Consider the following 25,516-nt stretch of genomic DNA (forward strand, 5'->3'; position numbering starts at 1 on the left):
GGTGGCTACAGAAGCCCGCAGCCCTTCATCTGCATCGCCCCATCCCGGTCTGTACAGCTCTGTGCGGGGTTGTGGCACAGCCACAGATTATTGTAGGGTTCAGCGGAAGACACAGGGTGTTGGGAGTCTCGGAGGCAGTTACCTGTAGTTCTCTGAGCAATCCTCCTTTTGCGTTTCCAGCCCCCTACAAGGAGAAGCCCTGGGCTGTGGGCAGGAGTGTATTTTAGAGCTCCCTCAAAGACTGCATCCCAATTGCTTTATCAGCTGGTTTATTAAAAGGTATTTCCTATTTCCATATAAACTCAACTGGACAAAAAAATCAAGAGAAAGTTACATTATTCACTGTGCCAAAATACTATATGCACTTTCAGATGAATTTGCAGCGACAGCCCTCTGTGCTGGGAAGCTCAGGAGGTGGTAAGCGTGAAGACTTCAGTTGCACTTTACCTGATGGTCTGTTGAGACCCTAACTTTTGCATGTTGCATACTTGCTTTCCTGCTCCATGATTTCATTTTTAATGGCTATCACTTGTTCCTCTAGTTGTCTCAGTTGCTCTGCCTTGTCTTGTTTGGTTTGATTCAGGTCCTGAAGCTTCTTCTCCAAATCTGGAAGAACAGAGACATGCAATGATGCTCATATTTGTTGTGTAAGTAAAATCCAGGGATTAACAGTGTTTCTTTTCCCAGCAGTTTTAGAGGCAATAAGCCCGTTTCAAATGGGGAATGTTATATATGCAACTGGAGGGAAAAGTATGGCTTCTGGATTGCAAGAGAAACGTGACAGCCTTAAAGAAATTAATTTCTCAGCATGTGCTTTTGTCCATCAGCTAGGATGGGGCAGGACGTGGAGCTCTTAAAGGAGTTGGCTTAAATGGAAACACTCAGAGGAACAGTGTGTCCACCGATGTGTGTAAAGCCTAGACAATTCGGGTGTAATGGGCTTAGGTCTCCCTCATTTACAGGAATGTTTCCGCCCGTCCCTGTGAAGCTACACCAGTGTAAACATACTGGTAATCAGTCAAAACCACATTATTCACTGCCTGTTTCACTTATCTGGGCATTTGGAGTGACCGGGATGCTCTTAATGCTTTTCCTCAAGGTGTCTGCTGGAAGTATTTATTTGGGTCCTTTGCTCCCGGGATGGAGTTTCTGCTTCTGTTTTGCTGATGTTACACAGTTTTTTTGGACGCTGAGCCTGGCAGGATCCGAGGCCCAGGGGTTCCCAGTGGAAATGCCCAGACCTTCACTACAAGCAGAATTAGGTCCCCTGTGTGCAATTACATGACGTGTACTATTCTGTTTTGGTGACCCTCTAAACCCAGCCGAGAGGCTGCGTGAGGAGCGGTGCCACAGCAGCCGCGGTCTCTGCTACCCACGACCCCTCTGCCTCCTGGCCGCAGCCCCACAGGTCCAGGGCACATCGGCTTCAATCTCCATGGCAGTGCACGTGGGAGATGACACCAGCGTGTGGACCGACGTGACCGAGGCACGTACTCGAGCCCTGCTGCCTGTGGTGGGACACGGATGTTTCTCTGTGTGTTCGAACAAGCCAGTATTCGTACGGTTTGTTCTGCCATTGCTCAGAGATAATGTCTGAAGGGGAACAGGTACAGACTGATGAAGAACAGCTACCCTGCAGCTCTCTATAACACGAGCCATCACTCGGGTAATGTAAGAAAAGACAGAGCGCAGAGGAAAGATTTAAGGTGCAAATGCCCAAAGCAAGTGAATAAATCAAAGCTCCCAGCTAAATCTGCAGCCAAGCTTTATGCAGATTTTGCACTTGCCCTGCTTTTAAACTGTCTGAATCAAATCACTGCAAGTCTGTGTGGACACTTCTTAAACTCTTCTTATAGCAACCAATTTATGTCAGAAAAAGTACGTAAGCCAAATCAATTTAACTGCTTTTAAACTGTTCGGGTAGCTTCAAGCGGGGATTTTCACCAGTTAAATTGTTTTAAACCTGATTTCAGGTGAACCTAGTCTGTTAGTGTCTGTGGGCAAGGACTTCAGTTTAAATCATGACTGTCACAGTTTTCACTGCTTACTATGGAAATGAGAACATCACCTGTTATTCTTTTAATTTTTTTTTCAGTCTCTTCAGCCAGTTTTTCTGCTTCTTCTTTCAGCTGCTTCACTTTTTCTAGTGTTACTTTTGGAGGTCCTCGGGCTTTTAGCTTTTCTTGAAGAATGGTGTACTTTCTGTTAAAGTCAGCAAATTCCTGTAACAAAAAGCCATTACTTGGTTTAAGAACATCTCATAATTAATCTGGTGTACCAAAGGAAATTCTTGTACCTTTTTTGAATATCCTCTTTGAACCAAACTTTAAATCTCTCATTCTCTTAAATCATAAAAAAAAAAAATCCATGAGTGTATATTAAACAATGCTTTGCAAAACCTGATAAAAATCAATTAAACTGCCAGTGGAGCAATGTAAAGTGTGAAGGGAGGGCGAGGATGTAAAGAAAATACGGTTTAAGATTTTTAAAGCTTATGCTGTTTTTACTGCTTTTGATAGGGCTTTTCTGTAAATTTCATTTTTGCTATGAGGCTTAATTCAAATTTAATGAATTACCTGCAGCATCTTTTTTTTTGTTTGTTTTACATTTTTGGCTGTAGTAATATTTACTGGCTAACTCCATTTCATGCCGATTTAGATTGCTGCCAAGGCTGCAGTTTAGATTTCTGCTAGGTTTCTTATAACCTGGAAGCTTGGTCATGTTCCAAGCTTGTGCTGTGGGTGCCTGGTTCTCCTTGCAATTTTAGCAAATTTCTAGCTGCCTCAATGCATTCTCAAAAATTGGAGCTACTGAAAACCACCTAGCCAACCGAAAATTTCAAGTAACTCCCACAGCAATTTTCTCTGAAGGAGAATGGCATGGGATGAATGGCCAGGCTGCTTCCATCACTCACGTATTTTAATATCTGGTTTTGTGATTTGTTCTGTTGTGTTTACTGGTGCCCATGGTGACTACAAGTCTTATACACAGCGCGAGGAAAAATGTCACGGAGTAGCCAGAGAAATGTGTATGTTTTCTTTCATTCAAGCAAACAGAAGTGTTATTCGCCAGAAGCCTTAAAATAAGAAAGAAATTGTTCTTAACCTGTGGCATTTTACACTGCATGGCGTAAGGAAAACGTTAACACAGTTTTGAGGAGAGCAGGGCAACACAATTACACTTCTGAATGAAAAATACTATCAAACATGGAGGGAATCTTTTTTCCCTTAATAGATGGCAGAAAGGCTTACATTATCAATATTCTGGGCTTGCTTGTGTGCTGCTTCTGCCCCTGCTCTTGCCTTTGTAGCTTCATTCTTGTTCATCAGCATTTTTGCCTGCAATGTGGCAATTTCATCTTCCATCTCAGACTGTTTTGCTGACAAGTCATTTAGTTCGTCATTTGTCTTGTTCATTTGGTTCTCAGCCTAAAACAGAGCAATTGAAGGCTGTGGTTTCTTACGCAACGTCCATCCAGCTTGCAGAACGTGGTAATGAGGGAGATTAATGTCAACTGATTAAGAAGAGGAGACCCTTAAACATTATGGAATCGGTGTCATATCTGCGCTACGTTCTGGTTTTATTTATTTAAGGTTACATTAAGGAAACTTCGAGATGAAGTATCTTTTTCTAAAATGTATGTAGTAAATAAATTAAAACATTTACAGTGAGATACCTGTGAGATTTGTGTTTTGATGCCTCGTATCTCTTCATTTAACTTTATGAAGGTGTTTTTGGAGTGTCCTTGTGACTTCACAACATTTTTTAGTTTATTATTGATTTCATCCACAGGCGGAAGAGCTTTAGCTGCTTTGCTAAAATGGAAAAATAGAAGCGTGTGTAGTGTCATGGTGTGGAGAGCAAAGCAAGCACATTTCAAATGCACCCATGCTCACATGCAGGAATGTTCCCTCGAGTCTAATGACAACCATTAAAATTGTGGTTTGTAAGTTGGCAAAGCAAAACCTCAGTGCGGGACCTCGTGTGGGAGCACACGAGCTGCTGTATTAAAGGTGAGGCTGGGTGCTGCCTGGTGGTGCGCTGCTAGTAAGGAAAGCTCGCTTATAGGTGAACATACTTCCTCTCTCCCCGTTTTAAACCTCCCGGTGAACCAGATGTAAGGATCCACTAGGTCCACCATGGAAGTGCGTAGCTGCCTTGGCCTCTTTGACTCAGCAGGCGAAGAGCCAAGAGCTGGTGGGAGCTGCCTCCTTGCAGCACGTTGGCTCCCGCAGCCTGAGCGGTCATGGCTCGTTCCTGCTGGGGAGACCCTGTGGAAATTGCAAGCTGAAATCTGCTGTCATCTGAGCTTTCCCTCCAGTGTTACCAGATACTGCCTGGGGTATGGAGCGGTCCTACCGTGCACAGAGCCACCCCAGCTGGAGTTAGCCCATCAGTACGAGAGTACCCTACTCACTCGGCTTCTTGTGCCTCCACCAGCAGCGTCCGAGCTTCCTCCCTTTTTCTGTTTCTCTTACGCTCATTCAGTTTGTACTTCTCACAAGGGTTCATAATGCTCCTGATTTTACCAAGCATGCCTGTGAACTCTTGTGGAGTCAGGGGAAGGTTTATTTGCAGAACATAATTTGCCACCTTCTCAATGTCTTCTGGAGGTGCGCTCTCATCTGCAACAGAAATGGAGCTGAGGGTATCCTGAAGTGGCTCCTTCCTCCCAGCGAAATGCAAATGATCATTATGGCTGCCTACCCTTTGAGTTATGTGGCAGAATAAAGCTGACAGGCACAGCAAGGGGGTAAGAGAATTATCTCCAACATTTTGTAATTTAATACTATGCTTCCAGGTACTGCTGTTACTGTTGTCAGAACTGGCTAAAATGAGGATTTGAATCCACTTTGAACTGGGTTATTAAAATTCTGATGTAGAACTGAGCCCGTGGAAGGTTTTAAATCAGTGCACGGCACAGCTAGATGTGTCAGAGCCCGTTTCTCCCTCGGCCCCCAGATCAAAGAGGCGCTGGAGAGACTGGGGTGTGAATGGAGCTTTCCAAGCCGGCTGGTGGGTGTAATCCCTTCCCTGGAGTCGCCACAATATTGAGAAAGCGGTTCCTTCGCTGGTTAATGAGAAAGGCTAAGCTACAGAGGGAACTTGGGTCACACTCAGATAGGATGGGAATTTACAGTAGAAAAAATGGATTTATGTATTTTGACAACACCCCTTACAAACGATCTCGTCTTAGTTCTTTGCTAAGAGGCAGAGGCACACAGAGCACAGAGTTAGAGTAGTCAATGCCTCGTGAAGTCTCATCATCACGTCTGTTTTCTGCTCACTTCCCTTTATAGACAAGACCTTGGGTGATAAAAGAGTTGAAACATATTAAATGTTTGTGCTAATGCTCCAAAGTAACTCACCAAGAATTAAATAGAAGGCGTTTACTGTGCAAACAGTAGTGCATTCCTGAAAGCTATTTTCTGCAGAAATACACTAATCTAAAACTATGTCAATGTAGAGCACAGCAGATTTAATGTAACTGTGCGCATCTCAGCTGTTACAGTTCTTAAACTTCAATTTACAAAACAAAAAATCATGAAAAAATGCTTTTATAATTGTTAGTAAATGCTGTATGTCTACTAAGAAACATAAAAGAAGAGCTAAAGGTGGAATTTTCAATTGCTATCAAATAAAAATCTGAGAATCTTAAAGGCTTAAATGGAGTTTTTCTTCCAATTCAATAACTTACACGTTCCTGAACAAAGGAAGTCCTCTGTCCTTGCTCCCATTTGGATGTAGAGGTATGAATGCCAAAGGACTGCCAACATGCAATCCTTAGAAACTTATGAGATCAGCTACATTCAAGAGATTAAAAAAATCCAAATCCTACCACATTTGAACTCCTTTGATCTGGCAAAAAAACTTAGGGTCCTTTTCTTACAGCACTTTTCTGTAATTGCAAGGGTAGAAAAAGTTTTAGGGTATATATGTTTTGTTATTTTTTATGAGAGCTGTGAAGTTCTACCAGAATTCTTTGATTCCTTGAGTTACAGCTTTACGGAGACGACGGAGCAGTATGTGTCCTAATTCCCACGCTCCCTACGGAGAGCCTCTATTTACGGGCCTGGAAGAAGGGGGTGGAATAACAATTTGAGGATGCATTGGACATGCCTGGACATTATATATTGTATGAAATTATGTTAGTAGTCCTTTACTCAGATAAACCAGGAGCTGAGGGAATTACTTGCATGCTTCAAATTAAGCAAATTAATAAAAGATGACAATCAGAATGTAACAGATCTATCGGAAAAGTAATACAAAGTACTGTCATGTGGGAGAAAGAAGCACTAGAAAAAAAGGATTGAAAAAGATTGCGCAGATCAGGAGGTAGACAAGAAATTTGATGTGTATACAGCTAGACCATTTTCTGGCCATGTATTATGTTATATTGTATTGGAATATATATTAAAAATGAGTCAAAAAGAACTTTGCATATTTACCTAACAAGAAGTCTTTCACTTTTCGGATGAACTCCTTAGTGATCTCTTGGTCAACTTCAATTTGATTCTTAGCTGTCTCCAGTTGCCCATTAAATTGTGAGCCTTTCAACTTGCTGTCTTCTGCCATTTTTCTAATGCTTTCAACCTGGAAATATTATTAGAAATAGCAGTGCCATTTTCTGGAGGTTATCTATCATTGCTTGGCAAGTTGAGCTCTGACACAAAAATAATTTTGATCCACGCCTCAGCTGGAATTGCTTGACGTGGCTTTGAAAAGTAGTAGGAGACTCCTTTGGGGAACTCCAGAAGTTGCTACATCATGGCCTTCATCTGGCCTCAGGAAAAGCTTAAATCAAGCATTTTTTTCTCTCTGCAACCACTGCTAAACCACAGGCCCTTCTGTTTCTAAAAGAAGATGCTGACTATTATTTTCTATTGCCGTATTGCAGCATGTCGGTCATCAGATTCAGTACGGAAAAGGCACGTAATTTCATTTGCCTTTTCACATTGGACTTGCTGTTAAAAATACACCTAAGAAGACACAAATAAGGAAGGTAGAGTTTAAGGCTTGTCTTTAAAAGTTACATTTTGCCATTAGATTAGTATTCTTGATCATTTAAATGAGAGCTTTAGATTCACCATCAAATGCCAACAGTATTTTGCTTTGCTGGGGGCTATGCTTCGCTTTAATGAAATCCATAGGTACCACCTCTCTGGTCTGTGGAGGGAAGAGATTCACTGTTTCCCCATGCAACAAGAAAAACAGTGACGTTTTTACTTTTGAAACATCTCAAAATACTTCACACACGTTATCATAGAGCTGTTTGAAGTTTGTGAGTGCCAAAGGCAATGTCCCAGCAGCCTGGTGCTTGCCGCCTCGGTACGGGATGCCTTTCACTGCTGCCCCTCTGTGTCCTGGGGCCCAGGCATGTGCCCCGATTGCTCATTTCTAAACCCGTTAGCTGTGATGCAGCGTGTCGCGTGTACTTTAAAAGGAGGAAATGGATGCCCAGGCACCCTGCAGGGATAGGACAAAGCCACAGCAGAATGACATTTCTGCTGGAAAATGTGTTTTGCCTGTAATGGTAACAGGCATCATCTCTGATTGCTAATGAGAACAAACTGTCTTTCCTGGTGTTTTGGGATTTGTCTGTTCTGTTTCCTTTGCACATATTGCATTGGCCACACTTTGCTTGAGTTATTTTCACTGCTACTGTGCAGTACAGCCGATGATTACTTGATGCCCTTCTAAACATCACCGGGAGCAGAAAAGTTTTGGCTTGAAATTATTCGCAAAAATTCTTCAATGGCAAACATAAGAGTAATATGAAGTTGTATAAATTGAGCTTAATGCTATGCAAAGCAGTAATCCCACTGCAATAAGCATGGGCCATACTCAGGCTACTAAGTACCCTTTGAATCTTTCCTGACAAAAACATAGACAATACTAGCCTGATGCCACCAACTTCCATAAGCACAGGGCACCATGACCCATGAGATCTTGGCAGCAGAGGAAGAGGAAGGCATACCTACAGCCACAGTCCCTTGGTGGGACTGGCACCTAATACTGCCAGTACTGAACCATGGTAGGTCTATGGTGTTAGGACAGAGTCTATCACTAGGTCACTGCTCTTTGTCCAAGGAGCAGGTGAGTTTTTATAGATTTGGGACCTCCCAAATCTCATCCTCCATCCATTTCACTGAACAAATGTAGGTTTGATATACACCACCTGATTCCCAGGTTCCCGTAACTGAGTAGTCAAGTTACTTAGCGACACAGCAGTCTCCTCAGCTTTTCTGAAGGCATCAGTGGAGAGAGGAAGAGCTCCGCTGCAGTTTGGGCCACCGCACTGCCTGAGTCGGTGACTGTCCCGGCACAAAGCTCCCCCGCAGGCTGCTGTGACACAGGGCTGGTCTCCTGGCACACCACAGATCTGCAATAAGGAAGATGCTTATGTCAGAACTCCTCTGGGGGCCTGAGATACACTCCTGGGGGAAGGAAGATGTTTGATGTCACATGAACATTGAACGTTGTATGGGATTTTCCTGAAGAGACAGTGGTCTGGTCTCTCCAGTGATGGGAGTCCTGCCAGGTACAGGTCCCCCTTCCCTGACTTGAAGAATGCAATGGCAGGCCATGGCTTCGAGCCCATCCTTGCAGGAGCCATTTGTTGGGCTCCATGTGTGGCACTAAGACCCTTGTTTCACTCCTCTATGGCAAAAGGGCTGAAACTGTCCCCTGGCCATATACAGCCCATAGGTCAATGGCTTGTTCTAAAGGATCCAGATCACGTCTCACAAAACATGGTACCATGTCTAGCCTTCCATATAGTGTGACACAGATGTTGAGACTAAAGGCCTAGATGGATGACGTCTTCCAGTTCTGGCAGTGTTGGCTGAAGCTGCTATCAACGATTCACTGCTGCTCCACAGAAGGACAGAAATCCCTTCATGTCCCATGGGTGATGCAAAGGATATGTGAGCATTCCCCATCCACTCCAGGGCAAAAATGCTCTGCTTAGTTTAAGCCACTGATGGAGGAGGTTGGGCTTAATCTTTCTGAATTTACACGAAGTCCTCTTGAGACTAGAGAGTGCTTAAACAGTTCCTTGTGCTGGGCCTGCCCTGGAAGCAATGGCTTCCAGGAGCATAGTAGTAACCACAGCTGAGGAGTGCAGCTGTTTCTGACATGACTGCACGCTGTGCCAGGAAAGTCTCGTTTTCCAGATTTAAAATGCATGTAAGCACTCTTTTAAAATAAAAACTACTAACAGTATCAAAAAAGAGGTTTTTGTTTAGCTCCCATTCAAAATCCACAGTGCCTACCTTTTCATTCAAGTTTTGGATGTTGGGGCTCTTGATCATCTTGAGCTGCTCCAGCACGTTGCTTTCTTTCAAGGCCTGATGTCCCAACACAGCGAGCGCGTGGTTCCTGGTGTACTCTGAGTATCTTACGATAGGGGTTGTCCCACTGATCTTCTGCTCTGCCAGCAATGATACTTCAAAGTGTTTCCTAATGTTGCTGATGGCCTCTATAGCAACAGAAATAGGGTTTAGTACTGACTGTATTTTGGTTGCATTTAATTCATGTATTTACTTGAATTCTGGACAAATGGTGAGTGACAGGTGATTCAGTTTGTTGTCACTAGTGTTTGATTTGGGACAGCAGAGAGGGACAGGAGCTGTCAAGCTTTTTAATCCTTTACTCAGCCAGTTGCCAAACAGGAATCATTATTGATACCCATAAAACCTGCTAAAATAGATGGAAATACAGTGGATCCCATGTCATTCTTCAGAGTCCAAGGTGTAGGAGAAGCCAATGGAAGATACAAAAGTATGAAGGGGATCCCATTAGTGACACAAACTGCTACTGATCTGCATTCATGAGTAGCTCATGCATTGCTGTTGTTATTGATTTGATAAAGCTCCTGTCATTTATGCTGTTTTGCAGCTTAGGCAGGAGAACTGTTTCTGCCAGTTGTAAAACCTATGAAATGATCAGCTCTCTGATGGTGAGTCAGGAAAGCATTTGTCCTGTCTCTGTTCAGCATAGCACCCAAAAGTTAAATGGTCTGCTGAACTGAGGCCAAAATTTAGATTACAAATGGGAATTTATGAGTTTTCTTTGGCTCTGGAAAATCCAATTTCAGGGATGATGCATTAAAAAAAAAAGCATTTCCATGATAAATTTGTAGGCCAGGCAAAAAATACTCTCCAGCAAGAGTCTTTCTTGTTTGCTTAGTGTAAGCTTTCCCTTAAGCAGACTCAAAAGGGTTGGAGAATATTACATTTTTTGCAGATTAGTAGCCTAAGGAAAGGACTCAGGCATTTTGCAAAATACGTAATTTAAAGCTGCTGCTGTCAAGGCTTCCCAGATCTCCAGAGAACCCAAAGTTTTCCCCAAATCCCCAGGCAGAAGTATGTGCAATGAGCCAGAACTGATGTGTCGGCAGTGGAAAAGCATTAGAGGTCATTGATTAACATCCCTCTTTGTGCTGGTAACCGATCAGTTACTGGTTGAAGTCAATGACAAGGCACTCGTCTAGTCCTGTGTGCTTTGAAACAGGCACTAAAGTCCTTGGCCTTGCTTTCATTGAAGCTGAACAATGTTTAGTTATCGTGTGGAACCAGGGATATTTATTTTATCTTGTAACTCTTGGAAATTATGTACAGTTTAAAGTTAGCTCCTAATACAAAATACCTGGCAAGAGGCTGCTGTAACTCCATATCTAAGCCAGAGACTGTTTTCTGTGCAACAATTCCATCGCAGGAATGTTTTACAGTGGTTCAGCTCTCCATTAAGTGGCCCAAATGCATTTTTCATGCTTGGTTTGTGATGGAGCTGTAGAACTTCCAAGTTCCTTTACGTTAAACACAGCGTCTTTGCACAGGCTTGATTTACATCCTAGGAAGCCGTACTCACTGCATTACCATACCACAGTGGCTGCAAAGCCAGGGCCCAAGGCTGGAAAGCCATAATTTAATGAGATCTCATAAACTGCAAACATTCTTTTAAGGACACTTGTGTCTTGTTTTTTTCCAGTGATTTTAATTCATCATTAGATATCGACATTTCCAGGTCAGCCAGCTGAATGTATGCCTGTGAGGAAGTCTCTGAGTCCTGAATTCTTGTTTGCTTCATCCTCTGCAAAGAGAGGTAGGTAGGAGCCCGTTCCCCACGTGTGTCTAGAGCACAAGTGCCAAATGTAACCCAGATGGGGTACATGGCCATATCCTGCTCTACCCCACTTGCTTGGGCCAGCAAAAGAGAGAGAGGAAAAAAGCAGACAGAGCCATACCTAGGATGTGCTGCTAGTCCTGAAATGAAGATGGGGTGAGGGAGCCAGGCTTTCTCCTGGATATCAGAGAAACTGGTTATCTTGAGGGAAATGTTATTTCTGTGCTGTTAGATGCTTGGTAGCAAGACCAATGAATATTTGTGGCCGTGACCAGAAATTCAGCTTAAATTCAAGGTCTTCCCCTCCCCACACCCCCGTGTCCTTTTTATAGGACTGTTTATCCGTCTCCTGAGGTCGAAAGACGAAGCGGGTTTGGAATGTGACCAGACAGCATCACGGATGCTTCAGCTGTGCATCCACTGACCTCCCTGGGATTTATTGTTTCTTTGCCTTCCTGCCTTTCTCAGAGCCTGCACAAGACTGAGATGAATTGGGAAGCGGAGCCTGGGAGAGCTGTGCAGACCGCTCGCGCGGGGACCCGAGTGGACGAGCCGGTCCCAGGGGCACTGCCAAGTACAACAGGGCAGGAGAGCCCTAAATCTTAATTAATCCCCCTTTTCCCCTCTTCCTTTCCCTTGGCTTGTATTCTGTGGACTTTTCCTTCTTTCTTTTCGATCTTGTCTAGGCCAATCTTTTTCTCACCTGAAGGAAACACAGAGGAACTGTAAATGGGAGTGCATTGCCTGTAGCTTGTGTCTTCTGTGGTGTGCACCTTGTCTTCTGGGGGTTCATATCTTGGCAGTCGTCTCTTTGGAGAGTATACTGCTGACAATCTCCTGCCACTGTGGATGATCTAGCATCTGTTCGAGATCCCCGACTGATACGTCCTCATCTTTCTCCAGAAACCAGTCTGTGACATTGTCATTACTGCTATTAGCAGCTGATGGAGACTATACTTAGCTCAAGCACAGACGGTGTAATTCTTTCAAAAATGCCAAAGAACTCAGTTCTGACTTCACATTTTTTGATGATGGAGAGCTAGTTCCTTACCACATAAAGTCACGTATTTTCCCATGGGAACACTAAGAAGTTGCACTATGACTCTCTGCTTTAATTAAACAAACCATTGCTGTACAACATTCTTTAAGTATTGCTAAGAGCGAGAGGAGTCAGAAGTGGAGAGAAAATCCTTTGCTGTTCTACTGTATGATCTGTGAGTCTATACTGTGAAACTGGGTAGCTTTTAAATCCTGATGTAAACATTGGGATTCATGAGACTTCTGACTGACGTGACCCTGGCACATGCATCTGAAATTTAGGATGCTAGAAATCATGGCATTTTAAGATAAAAGGAGTTTGAAATGTTGTTAGTATTTACATTTTTACATTACAGTAGGAAGCTAAAATCTAGGGATCTTTGAAATGTCGTACGGTTCGATAGTGAGAAAAACATTCTGAAATTTCATGGAATATGTTCGTTTCAATTAATTGCTGGCTGCCTTACCTTTGAAGTTCAAGTAATGAAAGCTTTGATGCAGATGTATTTTCTGTTGTAGAAGTTCATACACTAGGTCAGCTTCTTCCCCAATGTCTTCTATGTTCTTGTTAAGGTCAGGAAACTCATACAGCGTACTGTGAAGGGGATCCATTTGTGCAACATTTTGTCTGCAAGGGAGATGGCAGTTATGCAGAAGTCAGACCGGATTTTTCTTAAACTAGAACTGAGATACACAATACTTTAGAGGACACGAGATAAATTTCTAAATGAGCAGAAACATTTACTTGTATTGGCTTATTTAGAAAACCCTTAGGATGAACTGGAAAATTCCAGCATTTAAGTATATGCCTGTGGGAGACAGATAATATATATAAGGATTATTTTGTTCACAGATCTATTGAAAACAGTGACTTAGTAGTCCAGCTTCTATGTGCTGATCAGAAGCGGGACTCGATGTGTAGGGGTGGCTGGTGGAGCCTGGGGGAAGACTGCTTTCTCAGCCAAGGGATTTTTTCAGGAGCAGCAAAGCCCTTACTGAACGTAGCCCTGAAAATCCTTGATGCCTGAGAGGGCCCCCAGTGAAAGAACAGGATGTCTCAAAATTCTTTCAATTTCAGAAATGGCATCTTCAAAGGCTTTGAAGCGCGTGTCACAGCTGGGCATTCGTCCTCCTTTATCTTCAAGATTTGCAGCAAACCTCATTAACCCCTGAACAGTCTGAGCGAGGGCAGTAATTTCAGTGTCCCACTGATCAAAACAAAGATGACACTGACGGCAAGAGGGAAAGTCTTTCTCAAAGCCACGGCCACACTGGTCGCAGAACCGGCCGGTGACGCCAGCGCGGCAGTTACACGCGCCGGTGGCTTTGTCACACTTGGGCTGGCTGGTTCCCTCCGGGTTACACTCGCACGCTGCAAGAAAGGGACAGCAAGTTACATCCAGTTGTTCCTTTTCTATGGGATTAACGCATGCAAAAGGTACCATCGTGCATTTCAAGACAATAAAAGCAAACCGGTGTTTGAGTTAGAGCAAAGTGGACTGCCTGGCTAATGGCTCTTCTTCATCTCTAATGTCCATGGTCCCATCATAACCATAGAAGGAACAATATAAGTAAATAATATAAACACTTTTATCCATCTCATACACAAATGTATGAAAGCCTGCTTCTCTACATGTATTTCCCATCTCCCCTATGAATATAAAAGGTAACCGTTTCTTTTGAGGCAGTTTCCAATCCAGTTGTCCCCACTTAGTAATACTTACAAATGCAATGCGCCTGGGGATTGCCAAAGTAATTTTCCTCACATTCACCGCAACATCTTCCGCCATAACCTCGCTTACATGGACACTGGCCTGTAAGCTGTGAAGACAGTTAGGATTAAGTAACTTCCTGCACAGTCATATGGCTGGATATGCACTGGGTTTCTTTCTCTCCCTGTGACTTATGTCATATAGCTGTATGGGGACTGCAGTGACAGTGCTTGCACGTGGTCTCTGAACACTATGGTTTATACAGTATTGGCCCACCTTTCCCATTTTCCTTCTGAAGGTTGTGAAAGCAAAATGGACTTTGAGAAGTGGCTTTACTTTACTAATATGCAAGATTTTGTGTGTTCCAGTCTACAGATGCTCTTTGAGAACTCATCCTCTGACTATGATCTGAGAGAGGATTCTTTTCCTTTGCAAAACAGATTAATTTCTTATTTTTGCTGGAGCAAAGTACTCATCTTAACATTTCAACTTTTAACTACACGATATATTAACTGCAACTGAAAACCTCGAGGGTACATTACGCACATTGCCCTAGAAAATTTATTTTGGAATTCAACTATTAAATTAAACCGCAGGGAATTACAGCTCTGATAACTGGTACAGCTCAGAAAAGCAGTAGTAGCTCTTTGAGGTTAAGAGCTACATTTGCTAGGAAAAATAATAAATCCACTAAATAAACCGGAAAGTATATTGAAAGGAAAATGTGAAAGTACATCAGCAAGAGCTTGGGATAAGCTCCTGGTGTTCTGAAGTCAATAGCAAAATTGCTGTTGACTCCATGGGACCACAATTTCACCTCTCTATTCTGAAACGCTGTTTTATTTTTTCTACATTCTAGCCCTAAGAAGTGCATAGGAATTAAAGATGAGAAAAGGTACTCTAGCAGTCTGATAGATGAGGCATGATTAATGTAATGGCCACAGCTGCTACTTTATGAAAATAAACACTTAAAAAAATACTCGTAAGATTTTTGGGTCCAAGCCTGGACTTCCTTCTTCCCTATATGTATACTTATGAGGCAGTTTTTTCCTATGTGACATTTTCTTACCAAGTATTTCTAGGATCCACTTGACAAAGAAACACACAGGCAAAGAGAAATTGCTTACAAGCAGAGCCACATTATCAGAACAGCATGTTTGATATAATGACTCAAAGCGTGATCGCACCAACTGCAAACTTCCACAGACTTCTTGCTTTCAGGGAGCACGACAAAAAAAAATCTTTATTTATAAGAGGGTCCCCACTATGCCATGCCAAAACACCACCACCCCGGTTCCCAGAAAGCAGAGTAATTTTCTTGCCTGGTTGCACTGGTTGCTTTGGGAGTTTTTTGGATCACAGTCACAGATCTGACATCCTCTTCCACTAGCCAGGTCCCAGTAGCCAGAGGCACACTGGTCGCATGTGGCGCCCACCACGTTGGGCAGGCAAGGGCAAGCTCCCGTGGCTGGGTCACACAGACAGGCTGCGTCCCCCCCTGGGCACATGGCACGGTGAACACCTACCGGATTGCACGTGCACCCTGGAAAAAGAAGGGCAATTACTACAGCAGACAATAATATAGGCAGTTGATGGACAATCAGAGCTGTATATAAAGCCCATGCTGTAGGTTTACTTCTAGTATGCTTGAATACATTTTTAATCTCATACAGTTTACTTCTCCTTCTGTTGTAGCTTATATATTGCTTTGAGCAAACTTACTGGGAACTTTCAGTACTTTTAATACAGGCACAAAAAAATGAAGGCATAGATAATTTTGAATCTTATTAGAATGAAATGTTAAATATGTTGGATAAGGAGAAGCTGGTTTACAGTAGGCACTATCCAGCGTGGGAAACCCCAGTAAGTCAAGTAAGATAAGAAGCCTTCCTTTTGAGGAGCCAAAAGTTCTTGCTTAACCATTTCTAACAGACATCTTCCAAGAATAAATGAGGAATGGGCTTGAACTGTATTTTAGAGACTCCCAGGAAAAGAGTTTCCTGAAAATACCTGTATTTGTACCTGGCCTGTAGAAATTAGACCCTCAGTCAGGCACATTTGTGAAAACAGTCTTTGAGAAATGTTGGGAAGAAACTTATGCCCTGCGTTTTCTTACACTCTGCCTTTCTGTTAAAAGTGCCGAGTTATTGACAGTGTCCTCATGGAGCCTATTCAATTGCCTGAACAGTCTCATTCTAGCCACTTAATGAAAACAACTGGAAGGCAGGGAGCTCAGCAAGGGATGATCTGGTTAACTGAGCATTGCCTGTTGGCATAAGCCAGCAACATGGATAAACAATTATCTTTGATTCCTTTACTTTTGATTCCTTCCTGAATGGGCTGAATGCACATTTATTTTTCCGACAGAGAGTACTGATTTCATTTCACAAATGAGTATGTCCTAGCAGTGAAATTCAGTATGAGATTTAGTGAGACCTGGATGACAAAGAATTTAGTAGGTGCCATATTAACAGTTATTTGTATCACTGGATCGTAATGTATTTGGTATTCTCATATTTTGCTCCATTCATCTGCTTTAATTTTACTGTCCCTCCAAGGGCTAACCTCTCCCTATAGCCTAATTTCTTTAAAACTTTTATTGGTGGAAATACACAGTTTCAGTGCTGCTGCTTACTTACTTCGACAGTTTTGATTGGGGGCTGAGCCAAAATACCCTGGTTTGCAGAACTGGCAGTTTGCTCCATGGGTGTTGTGTAAACACTTGGTGCATTCCCCGGTGACCCTGTTACAGGACTCTGGGTCTGTCACATCAATGTTGTTATTGCAGGGACATGGTGCACAGTCAAGCCTGGGGCTGCCTGGTTTTTTGTAGAACCCGCTAGGACACTCATCACACTGATTGCCTGTCGGGGAGGAAGGTAGAAATATTTGCTGGCTGATGGGAATTCAAGTGAAACACGTAATTTCCAGTAATACTGTTAAAAGATTCAGACTCTGTGTTCAAACACACATTTCCAATGGAAAATATCCACCTGTTTGAGACTGTTGCCCTTTAATCCTAACGATCAGTTTAAATTACATCTCCTACACTGAAATCTAATGGAAACGCACTCTCCTCATCCCAAGTCATTTTTACCAAGGAAGTCCTTTCAGTAGGAGTAAATAGGTAGCCCCTCACACCACACCTCCAAACTTCTTTTTCCAGCAAAGTCCTTTCAATGGCAGTAGTCAGGGTTGGCCATATTTGCAGGGTTTCCCCTGGGGCCTTCGCCCCAACAGCAGCATGGCTGCCCTTTCCCAGAGCAACCCAGAGCCCGGCAGACCTGCCCTCTTTTCCGTCAGATGAGCTCTGGGCTGCTCTGTCCTTGCTTGCTAGCATTGCATTACTTCTGCACGCCCTGATTGGGGTGCTACCTCTCTGCATCTCAGAAACCTTTCTGGGCAGGCCGGTGTTGCTGGGACCTCATCCACTGGCTCATCCTCAACCAAGGACTCTGCTCCTTCACCGTGGTCCTCAGGACCAGAGCCTTTCACAATCTCTGGGGAAGTGAGCCTGGTGCCACAGAGGTGACCAAGAGCCTTGCTGGGAAGGAGCAGGAGGAAGAAAGTCCAGAACTGAGGATTGCGGTGGTTTGTGAGGACAGAAGTCCCCTGGGTGAGTACCAACAAGGATCATTTTGGCCCTACAGCAATTACTCAAGCAAAACTGCTCTTGACTTATAAAGGAACCTGGCCTAAGTAAAGATGAGAGCATTGGTTTAGTTTTTGGCAGTGTTTCCCATTAGGGTTTGCTTCCATCACTAGAGATCTTTCTAATGTCCAGGGGGAGGGAAATATCTTCAGTTTTCCCTGCAGATATTCAAGCTAAGTCAACGGGTCTTAGGAAGCAAGGCATCAGTTTGCTACAAAAATATCTGCATTTGAGACAGCTGAGAATAGAAACCTCATTTCCGAAGTGACCATTTGAACGGTGAAACAGTCACTTTTGGGCATAACATCAAAGCAAGATTCCTCTGTACGCAGAAAGATTTTCTCTAATTAGGAAATCTTATCAGCTCTTTTTGATGCTCTCTTCTTTCCGATTTGGGCTTCCAATACTTGTTTTTCAGAGGTAACAAGCAACTCCAGTTCTCCCCCCCTCTCCCCACCATGTTAACGTAGTGCCCCTGGAAAGGAGGAGGTTTCCAGAGGGTGCCATCAGATTAGTTAATGGCTTCACTGTATCCACGTAGGTGAATCCCTTTTTCAAACACTAATTGCACACTTCCCACTCTTCTCAGTCAGGACTTCCCCACCTAATTTCAGTAAATTTGAGTGTTAACTTTTCTTATGTATTTTATTACCATTACCTCACTTGTCATTTCTGAACAGAGGATGGGCGGAGGATGGTCATTTTTCTCTCTTACATTAATTTTAATAGAATCAGTCCTTATTTTGCTTCATACCTGAATATCCCTCGAGGCAATTGCAGACTGGTTGTGCAGACTGGGAGTCCTGGTAACAGGAACGTGCAAAATACCTATTGCTTGTAGGTGCCCCTGGGCACATGCATGGGCGGCAGGGTTCTCCGTTCAGAGGGTTTCCGTAATAGCCATCCATGCACCTGTCAAAGCAGTCAACAAAAGCAGCAGAAATTGTCAGGTGCTCCTTTCAGTCCCTGCAAGTGAATCAATTTATATGTATGTATAATTAGTTTAACGTTCCAGGTCGTTGTAATGCTACCCCCATTAATTGGTACAGATATATCAAGCTTCAAAGGTGTTCTAAAATGGAAAATCAGAACTGCATTCCCAAAATCTGGAGCCAAAAGGAAAAAAACGTATGTTTTCTTTTCAAGGAATATTTCTGAAGACTTTCACCTACTCTGGAACAATTTTAATCTAAATGATGATATATACATATAACATATCACACATGCTCTGCATAGACAGCTAAAAGCTGCCACGTAAAAATTCTGTATATTCACCTATCACCACATACAATTCATCTATTTCCATACACACACATGAAGAATGGTTGGCATGACATTAGAAAGTCCTGGCACGAGCAAAAAAGCAATGATTTATTCCGAGTGCTCAGAGAATATTGCATATTTTAGATGCAGCATATGTATTGAAATCAGCCATGCTCTGACATGTTCTGCAAACCCGGGGCGATGGCTGTTTCGAGGCAGTGGTGGCTGTGCTGTTACCCAGACAGGTGGGGGGCTTTGGGGGCTCCCTGGGGCCTCAGCCACCCCCACCACCCTGCCTGCCACTGCCGCCTCCACGTCCCGGCCCTCTGTGGCCCTGCAGCTGCGGCAACGCAGCGGCTTCTGAAGCATCCTCAGTCTTTGATCTGCTTTGCTGCGGCAAATTGGAACACAATTCTCTATACGTACACAAGCCAGGCTAAAAGTCTTGGCTATTCGATTATCCTCACCCTGGGGTCTGGGGCTCCTGCAGAGACACAGGGCAACAAATATTTCAGTCTCCCATTTTTAATCTATTTGCCACCTACAAGCACAATAGGCAAAGGCTGTACTGTCCAAAAGCACTGCAAGAAAAGCTCAATAGGTTTCATGGGGAAATCCTCTTAAAAGTGAATGACAAGGTACAATCCAGCCAAACTAAACTAAACAGCTAACGAATTGAATTCTGACGTCCATGTTGAACTCTGCTACTGCTGCCAGTATATAGAATAAAAAAGAGGAGCACTGTTTTGAATGGAGCTGGAATACGTGGGAAAAGTCATTTGCTGGTCATATGGAAATAATACGAACCAGCAAACAGGCATGTTTGTTTCAGCTCCTCAGAGATAACTGCAGGTAGTAAAATGAGTATTCAGCATGAGGTTAGCCTCTTGGCAATTTAAAAGCTGGCAGGAGTCAGTGTATCTCATACGCAGCACTTTGCACGTCTCCAAGCACATGGTGCCATGGCACCCATGTCTCAAATGCCTTCTTGCAGGGAGCCCGCTGCAATGCTGCATGCATGCCGTGCCCGCAGTCCTCCCACAGGCATTACATGCACCTTCCCACATGCATTTGCCAAACAGATAGGTACCTGCCATTCAGCAGCTAGGCCCAGTTTAATCCTGGTATGTGTTTCCAGTTAAGGTCATTGGTGCATTCATGGGGATGTAGGTGGGCACCCAGCTACACACACGTTTCAGAGAACACCAGTGTTTGGGTGAGCTTTGCAGCACTGCCCATCAACTTACCTTTCACAGTGGCTTCCGGCCGTAAACCTGCGGCAGTTCAGGCACACTCCGGTCACCGGGTCGCAAAGCTCCGCGTAACCGTTACACGGGCAAGGACGACAGTGGGGAAATCCAAAATACCCAGCCAGACATTGGCTGCAGCGCTGACCATCCACCTCCCGGCGGCAGGAGCACTGCCCCGTCACCTGGTCGCACAGCGTGCTCAGCGAGCCTTGCGGGTGGCACTCGCATGCTGGAAGACACCAAAAGCAAAGCTGTGTCCTGAACGTATTCCCACCAACCCTGCTCATCGCTGACACTGCTCGAAGGCAGCGTGAGCAGTGGGGATGGAAAATCTCTTATTTGTGGAAACATTTTTTGTATTGCTTCACACATAATCATGGATTCAAAGCCCTAAAAAGTTGGGGTATGCATGAAGAACCTGGTACTGGTACTGGTACTGGTGCTGGCTGCCAGGTACCCACCATAGCAGCCGTGGAAGCCGAAGCCGTAGCTGCCGGCAGAGCAGGTGTCACAGCAGCGTCCCACGACGTTGGCTTTGCACTGACACTGGCCCCCCAGTTTACTGCAGCTGGCGTTCAGCGACCCTTGGGGATTGCACTTACATGCTGCCAAGGGGAAAGAAAATCAAAACAGGTTTGGTTATAAAGGAGTGTGACTACTCTCGTAAACTTGAAGGTTTTTTACACTTAAAAATAGGAAGGAAAGAGTTTGATTATTCTCCTCAGGGGTTCACTAACCCCTGATGGCCATGGCTTGGATTATTTGATGCTGTAGCATCGATGGTGACGGTGTATCAGGCACCAGCACAAGCCTCGGTGTTGGAGCTTCCACATTCGGGGCACTGCCTTCTGCACATATTTGGGATAGGATAGAAGAGGGTGTAGCAAAATGGAGATATCCTGAAGTCTAGAAGGGTTTGATACAAACCTATGTCTAGCACTGGACATAACCTGCAAGCAGTACTTAGACAGCCTGCACCTGTGTATTGTTTGCTGTTTTCTGACACCTTGGACTAACTTGTTGAGTGAAGCTGTCTGCTAACTCACAGAGGATGTTTGTCCAGGATGCTCAGATGCCAGCGCTAGAAAGCCAAAGTGCCATGTTTCATTGGGAGAATCCCATCACTATGGGAATCGGGCTAATGGGGAGTCAGCACAGCTCAAACTTAAATGAGGGCAGCTTCGCCACGTGGCTGCTTAGCCATGACCACATCACATGATGTGTGAGTGAGGCATCGGTCCTTCTAAAAGTAGCCCAAACCAAGCAGATGCTATCAGATCCATCGGAGGCAAGGTTCCCTGAAAGGAGCTGGCCACCAAAGTTTTCCAAAAGGCCCCTCCTTTTACTGGAAGTGCAGAGAAGCTCCATTTCTCTGGGCCCAACACCAGGAAAGTCTCCTGAGCCACCGAGCCCAGCTGCCCTTTCTGCAGTGGGTCCAGGAGACTGCCTGGGGCTTCAAACCCCAACCGCCACTGCTCTCTTGCTGGGACACCACTGAGGTTTTCTTGGTGAATCTCTTCCAGCACATCAGCTTGTGTGCCATCGTGCCTGGAGTCCTACCAGGGCATCCAGCTGGCCTGTAGCATCCAGGGAGAGGGCTTAAAAACTCCTCTGTCATTTTACAGCAGCCAGAAATGTAGGAAAGTTACTGCTTTGGCCATCTGGTGAAGCTGCATCTGATTGAAATGCTCTTCAGAAAACACACAAGCACTGCCATGGTCCCTGTCACGCTGCTTCATGAAGCTCATCAGGTGTGATGGACTCGGAGAGCCATGCCACCAAAAGGTGTTTGCAGCGCACTCAGGGTTCAGCAGGACGTATCCTGCACGTCCATACTTAACACATGCTGATCAGCTTCACTTACCTACACCACCATGAGCTGAGAGCTCTCCAGTCAACATATCCTACAAACTCAGGGGAAAACCAGTAACTGTCCAAAAGAGCTGCCCGTGCAGGTTGCTCCTTACCGACGGCGCCATTGTGAATACGGGCTGACATGCTCACTATGAGCCGCGCACACGCTTCGGGCAGGACGTGAGGTCCAACTTCTGATGCAATTTCAATACAGTGATACTTCTGGTACTCATCTAAATCCTTTTCACTGCATAAGTTCTCCACGGAGCTGATTCTGGGAATAAGTCCAAGCTTTGGCGTTAGGAGGGAAAAGAAAATATTTTTGCTTAGATATACTGGAAACCAGAATTTCCCACATTCTCTTACTGTGCTCCGCATTGCAAGGACAGAGGCCTGGAGCACCGCGTTTCCAAATCTGCCGTTGTGCTGCTCAGTCATCTAAATTCACATTTATTCTGAAGGTCTAGACATTCCCTGAGTTCTTCAAATAAAAGAGACTGTGTATAAAAAAGTCAGATTATAATAAGACCTCAGATATATGCTCAGAACTGTTTTTGCTTCTAAGAGGTGCCGTGTTGATGACTCCAAAAGCAGTATCTGGCCAAAATTTTTACTTGTGTTACCGAGATAGAGAAAAATCAGCTGAAGGTTCTATGTCCAAGTATGGCTTGTCACATCCAGTTCTACAGAAGTAATTAGAGGAATGGACTTAAAAATATTTTTCTCAAGAGAAGGACCCAAAACCAACACCCTGACTTGGTGGAAACTTGGGAAATGTCTGGACCTGATTCCCGGGAAAATACAGAACTAATTTTACTTTTCCAATGTCATTTTTAAATACATCCATGATTTTTTAATTAGATTTAGACAAATCATCGAGATTTTAAAAAAACCTAAGTGATGAAGAACTGTATGAATTTATATCCCTAACCACAGCATCTTGTCAGCATATGTGGAGTGTGCTCATAATAAATGAGCAACAGATAGAGGTACATACTCTGACTATTAACATATGCAACAAGTATGACTTGATGAGCTATTATGGTATTGCTCCGTGAAAATTAAAACGGATACAATTCTGTCTTTCCATACAAAAACATGCAAACACAGTGCCAAGGGAGGTAAGCAGGAGCACACTTCCCCGAATTTCTATATGTAAATAAATGATTTTAAAATATTTTGAGTAAGTCTGTGTAAAAAAAAAATCACACTGGTATAAATACAGCCTCAAGGAAATTGTGACAGAACTACTCACTGAATCAATCAAGATGAACGATTTCACCTTTGGGTCAGAGGTAGAGGGCTGAGAAAAATACACATCCACAGAATATTCTGTTCCCGGCTCCAGACAGACTGGACTTTGCAGAAGTGCAATCCTATTTAGCAGAAATAAAGCACAGTTATAGCCAGGAGTCAGGACAAGGCAAGTTTACTGGATGCGGTGAGCGCTCCCTCCCCCCTGTGCCTGCATCCTAACGCCTGCAGCCCCGCGCAAGCCCTGCTGCCGCGGGGAGCGCACCCAGCCCCGCTGCTTGCAGGCTTTGGGAAAGCTGCATGACTTCTGCCTGAATGGTTCACAAAGTGCAATTTAAACCTGGTGAGATTAAACTGAAAATGGCAGGTTTTACTACTTCAGGCAAAGGAGTTTGCAGCTCACTGTTTATATTTGTCCTTTCCTGTCCCTGTTTGATCAAGACTTTGGTCACATCCTCTTGGCTCCTCTCTATTCTTTACATAGCTCCAAGCTGAAAAGCTGGTTTTGAAAACAGGCTAGGACGGTGACTTTAAGTCAATATTTCCTTTCTACACTGAAATAGCTGGAGTTGGGTCTTTGCCAAAGCAACGACTAACCCCAGCAGGATCTCAGGCTGCTCTCCTGGCTTGGGCAAATCTTTGCCAGGCTGAGGACTGGAGCATCAGACTCTTCCTTAGAGCCTACGTGGTATTGTGGTGTGACAGCAACAGGAAAGGCCACACATGTGTTTCTAATATTCCCACTTTCCCACACATTTATCACTCTGCAGTGCTTCAGTAAAAGATTTGTACACAGAAAATCTACAGGCAAAAGGACAGGAATAGTCAGACCTCTTTGTAGCTGGGAGAGGCAACGCATGTGGCTCCTGTGAAAGGCCCTTGTTTTTGCAGCGTTGACTTGACAAAATACCAGCGGGCTGGATGGCAACACTTGCTAACCAGTCTTCCGAGGACTATAAACAAAGGACAAAAATTATGGTCATTTTTCATATCTGAAAAACCCACTTTCTCTTTGCCAGGGTTAATGAAAGCCATCTGAATGATTGCACACTGCAGTGGCAAAATAGATTTTCTCTTTGTTCTTTACAGGACTAAAAAAAATAATGTTATTTGTGAAAAATGCATTGTATTTGAGCAGAGACGGAAATGGGACCTGAGCTGGTGCAAATGGAAACAGCTCTGTTAAAGTCATTGGAGTTGTTTCCTTTCTCAGCACAGCGTTGTCCCGGAGATATCCTTCATTATCTGCCTCCTCTCACATCTAATAAGGAATAACAAACATAAAAGACTTTGTAACAAAAGTCTTCAAAATTCAACTGTTTAATCTAATCCTTAGAAGGAAAAAGCTACATCAAACCAGCCTACTGCAATATTGTTCTCACGTTTTAAGACACTGGGAGTTTTGTTTGCCTCAGAATGGCAACAAGAGAACAGAATACAATAGATAGAAGGAGGATCTCGAGTGGTGGGATTGTCCCAAGGAGCTGCAAAGCGAAAGAGCAAGTCGTATACAAATACTGGTACCAATAAAACATTTGCCTGTGTTTTTGAAGACATGGGTGTGGACTTGGGTTTAACCAGATTTGGGTTAACAGATTTCCCTAGACATGTCTTCATCACAGAGAAATTTTGTCCAGGCAAAAAATAAGATTTTGGCTGTTTTCCTACAATTTTCACACATCTTAGAGCCCAGCTGGAGCAACAGGGGAGCTGGATGTCTGCAAAAGCCCTAGATAAATATCTACTCAGATCACTCCTGCCTGTGCACATTTTCCTGCCCAGTAAATCCCAGCTAGAAATACAGGATGCCCATCTAAAAGGAGCTGGATTTTGCCTGTGTCTGATTTATGAACAAAGGTCCAATCCAAGCAAAGGTACCAAAAGAGGAACTCCAGAAGATGAAATCTTGGCCAATGCTTAGAAAATACGTGTGATGCTGATTTTTCAGATATGAGTGGAAAGAGTTAAGGGGATCAGTGGAGAGCACGTTGCTCTGTTGATAAGGATGAAAAGGCAAACAATTTTAAATTTAGATATAAAGAGTTGCTGTGTCCTATTATTGACAAAATAGACCCTACTATACATCTATCGCAACATCACAAGACACACCAGACACCACAAGTACCTCAGGCTCATAACGAATCGTGATATCAAAGTCCATAGCAAAGGGAACGTTGTTGATGGCAAATCTCAGCCCAGCTCCGCTGGGAACGCGGGCGAAGCCAGGTCCTGTCCATGTGACAGACCGACCGGCGCTGGGCTGCCTGAAAACCACCGACACAGCTGAGTCCTGTCCAAACTGCACTGCACCCTGCAAAGAGATGTTGACATTTTCAACAACACACAGAGTCAAATTACAAAAAAAC

The 25,516-nt window shown here is 43.9% G+C and overlaps 1 protein-coding gene across 1 annotated transcript in view; it reads right to left on the reverse strand.

Moving 5' to 3' along the window:
* Window positions 1-440: 440 nt before the first annotated feature.
* LAMB4 (laminin subunit beta 4) overlaps window positions 441-25,516 on the reverse strand; it is a 41,492-nt gene continuing 16,416 nt past the window's right edge. The window contains exons 15-34 of the mRNA XM_075148828.1: window positions 25,276-25,461; window positions 23,982-24,103; window positions 23,152-23,272; window positions 22,010-22,187; window positions 20,504-20,647; window positions 20,040-20,271; window positions 18,284-18,441; window positions 16,517-16,741; window positions 15,200-15,420; window positions 13,890-13,986; window positions 13,162-13,537; window positions 12,633-12,793; window positions 9,276-9,481; window positions 8,180-8,383; window positions 6,450-6,594; window positions 4,418-4,625; window positions 3,677-3,815; window positions 3,252-3,428; window positions 2,069-2,222; window positions 441-606 (exon numbers count right to left, since the gene is read on the reverse strand). Of these exons, the coding sequence (XP_075004929.1) occupies window positions 467-606; window positions 2,069-2,222; window positions 3,252-3,428; window positions 3,677-3,815; window positions 4,418-4,625; window positions 6,450-6,594; window positions 8,180-8,383; window positions 9,276-9,481; window positions 12,633-12,793; window positions 13,162-13,537; window positions 13,890-13,986; window positions 15,200-15,420; window positions 16,517-16,741; window positions 18,284-18,441; window positions 20,040-20,271; window positions 20,504-20,647; window positions 22,010-22,187; window positions 23,152-23,272; window positions 23,982-24,103; window positions 25,276-25,461 (3,594 nt within the window). The 3' untranslated portion in view covers window positions 441-466. The remainder of the gene's footprint in view (window positions 607-2,068; window positions 2,223-3,251; window positions 3,429-3,676; window positions 3,816-4,417; window positions 4,626-6,449; window positions 6,595-8,179; window positions 8,384-9,275; window positions 9,482-12,632; window positions 12,794-13,161; window positions 13,538-13,889; window positions 13,987-15,199; window positions 15,421-16,516; window positions 16,742-18,283; window positions 18,442-20,039; window positions 20,272-20,503; window positions 20,648-22,009; window positions 22,188-23,151; window positions 23,273-23,981; window positions 24,104-25,275; window positions 25,462-25,516) is intronic.

This window comes from Calonectris borealis, chromosome 1, assembly GCF_964195595.1.
Source record: "Calonectris borealis chromosome 1, bCalBor7.hap1.2, whole genome shotgun sequence".
Classification (NCBI taxonomy): Eukaryota; Metazoa; Chordata; class Aves; order Procellariiformes; family Procellariidae; genus Calonectris; species Calonectris borealis.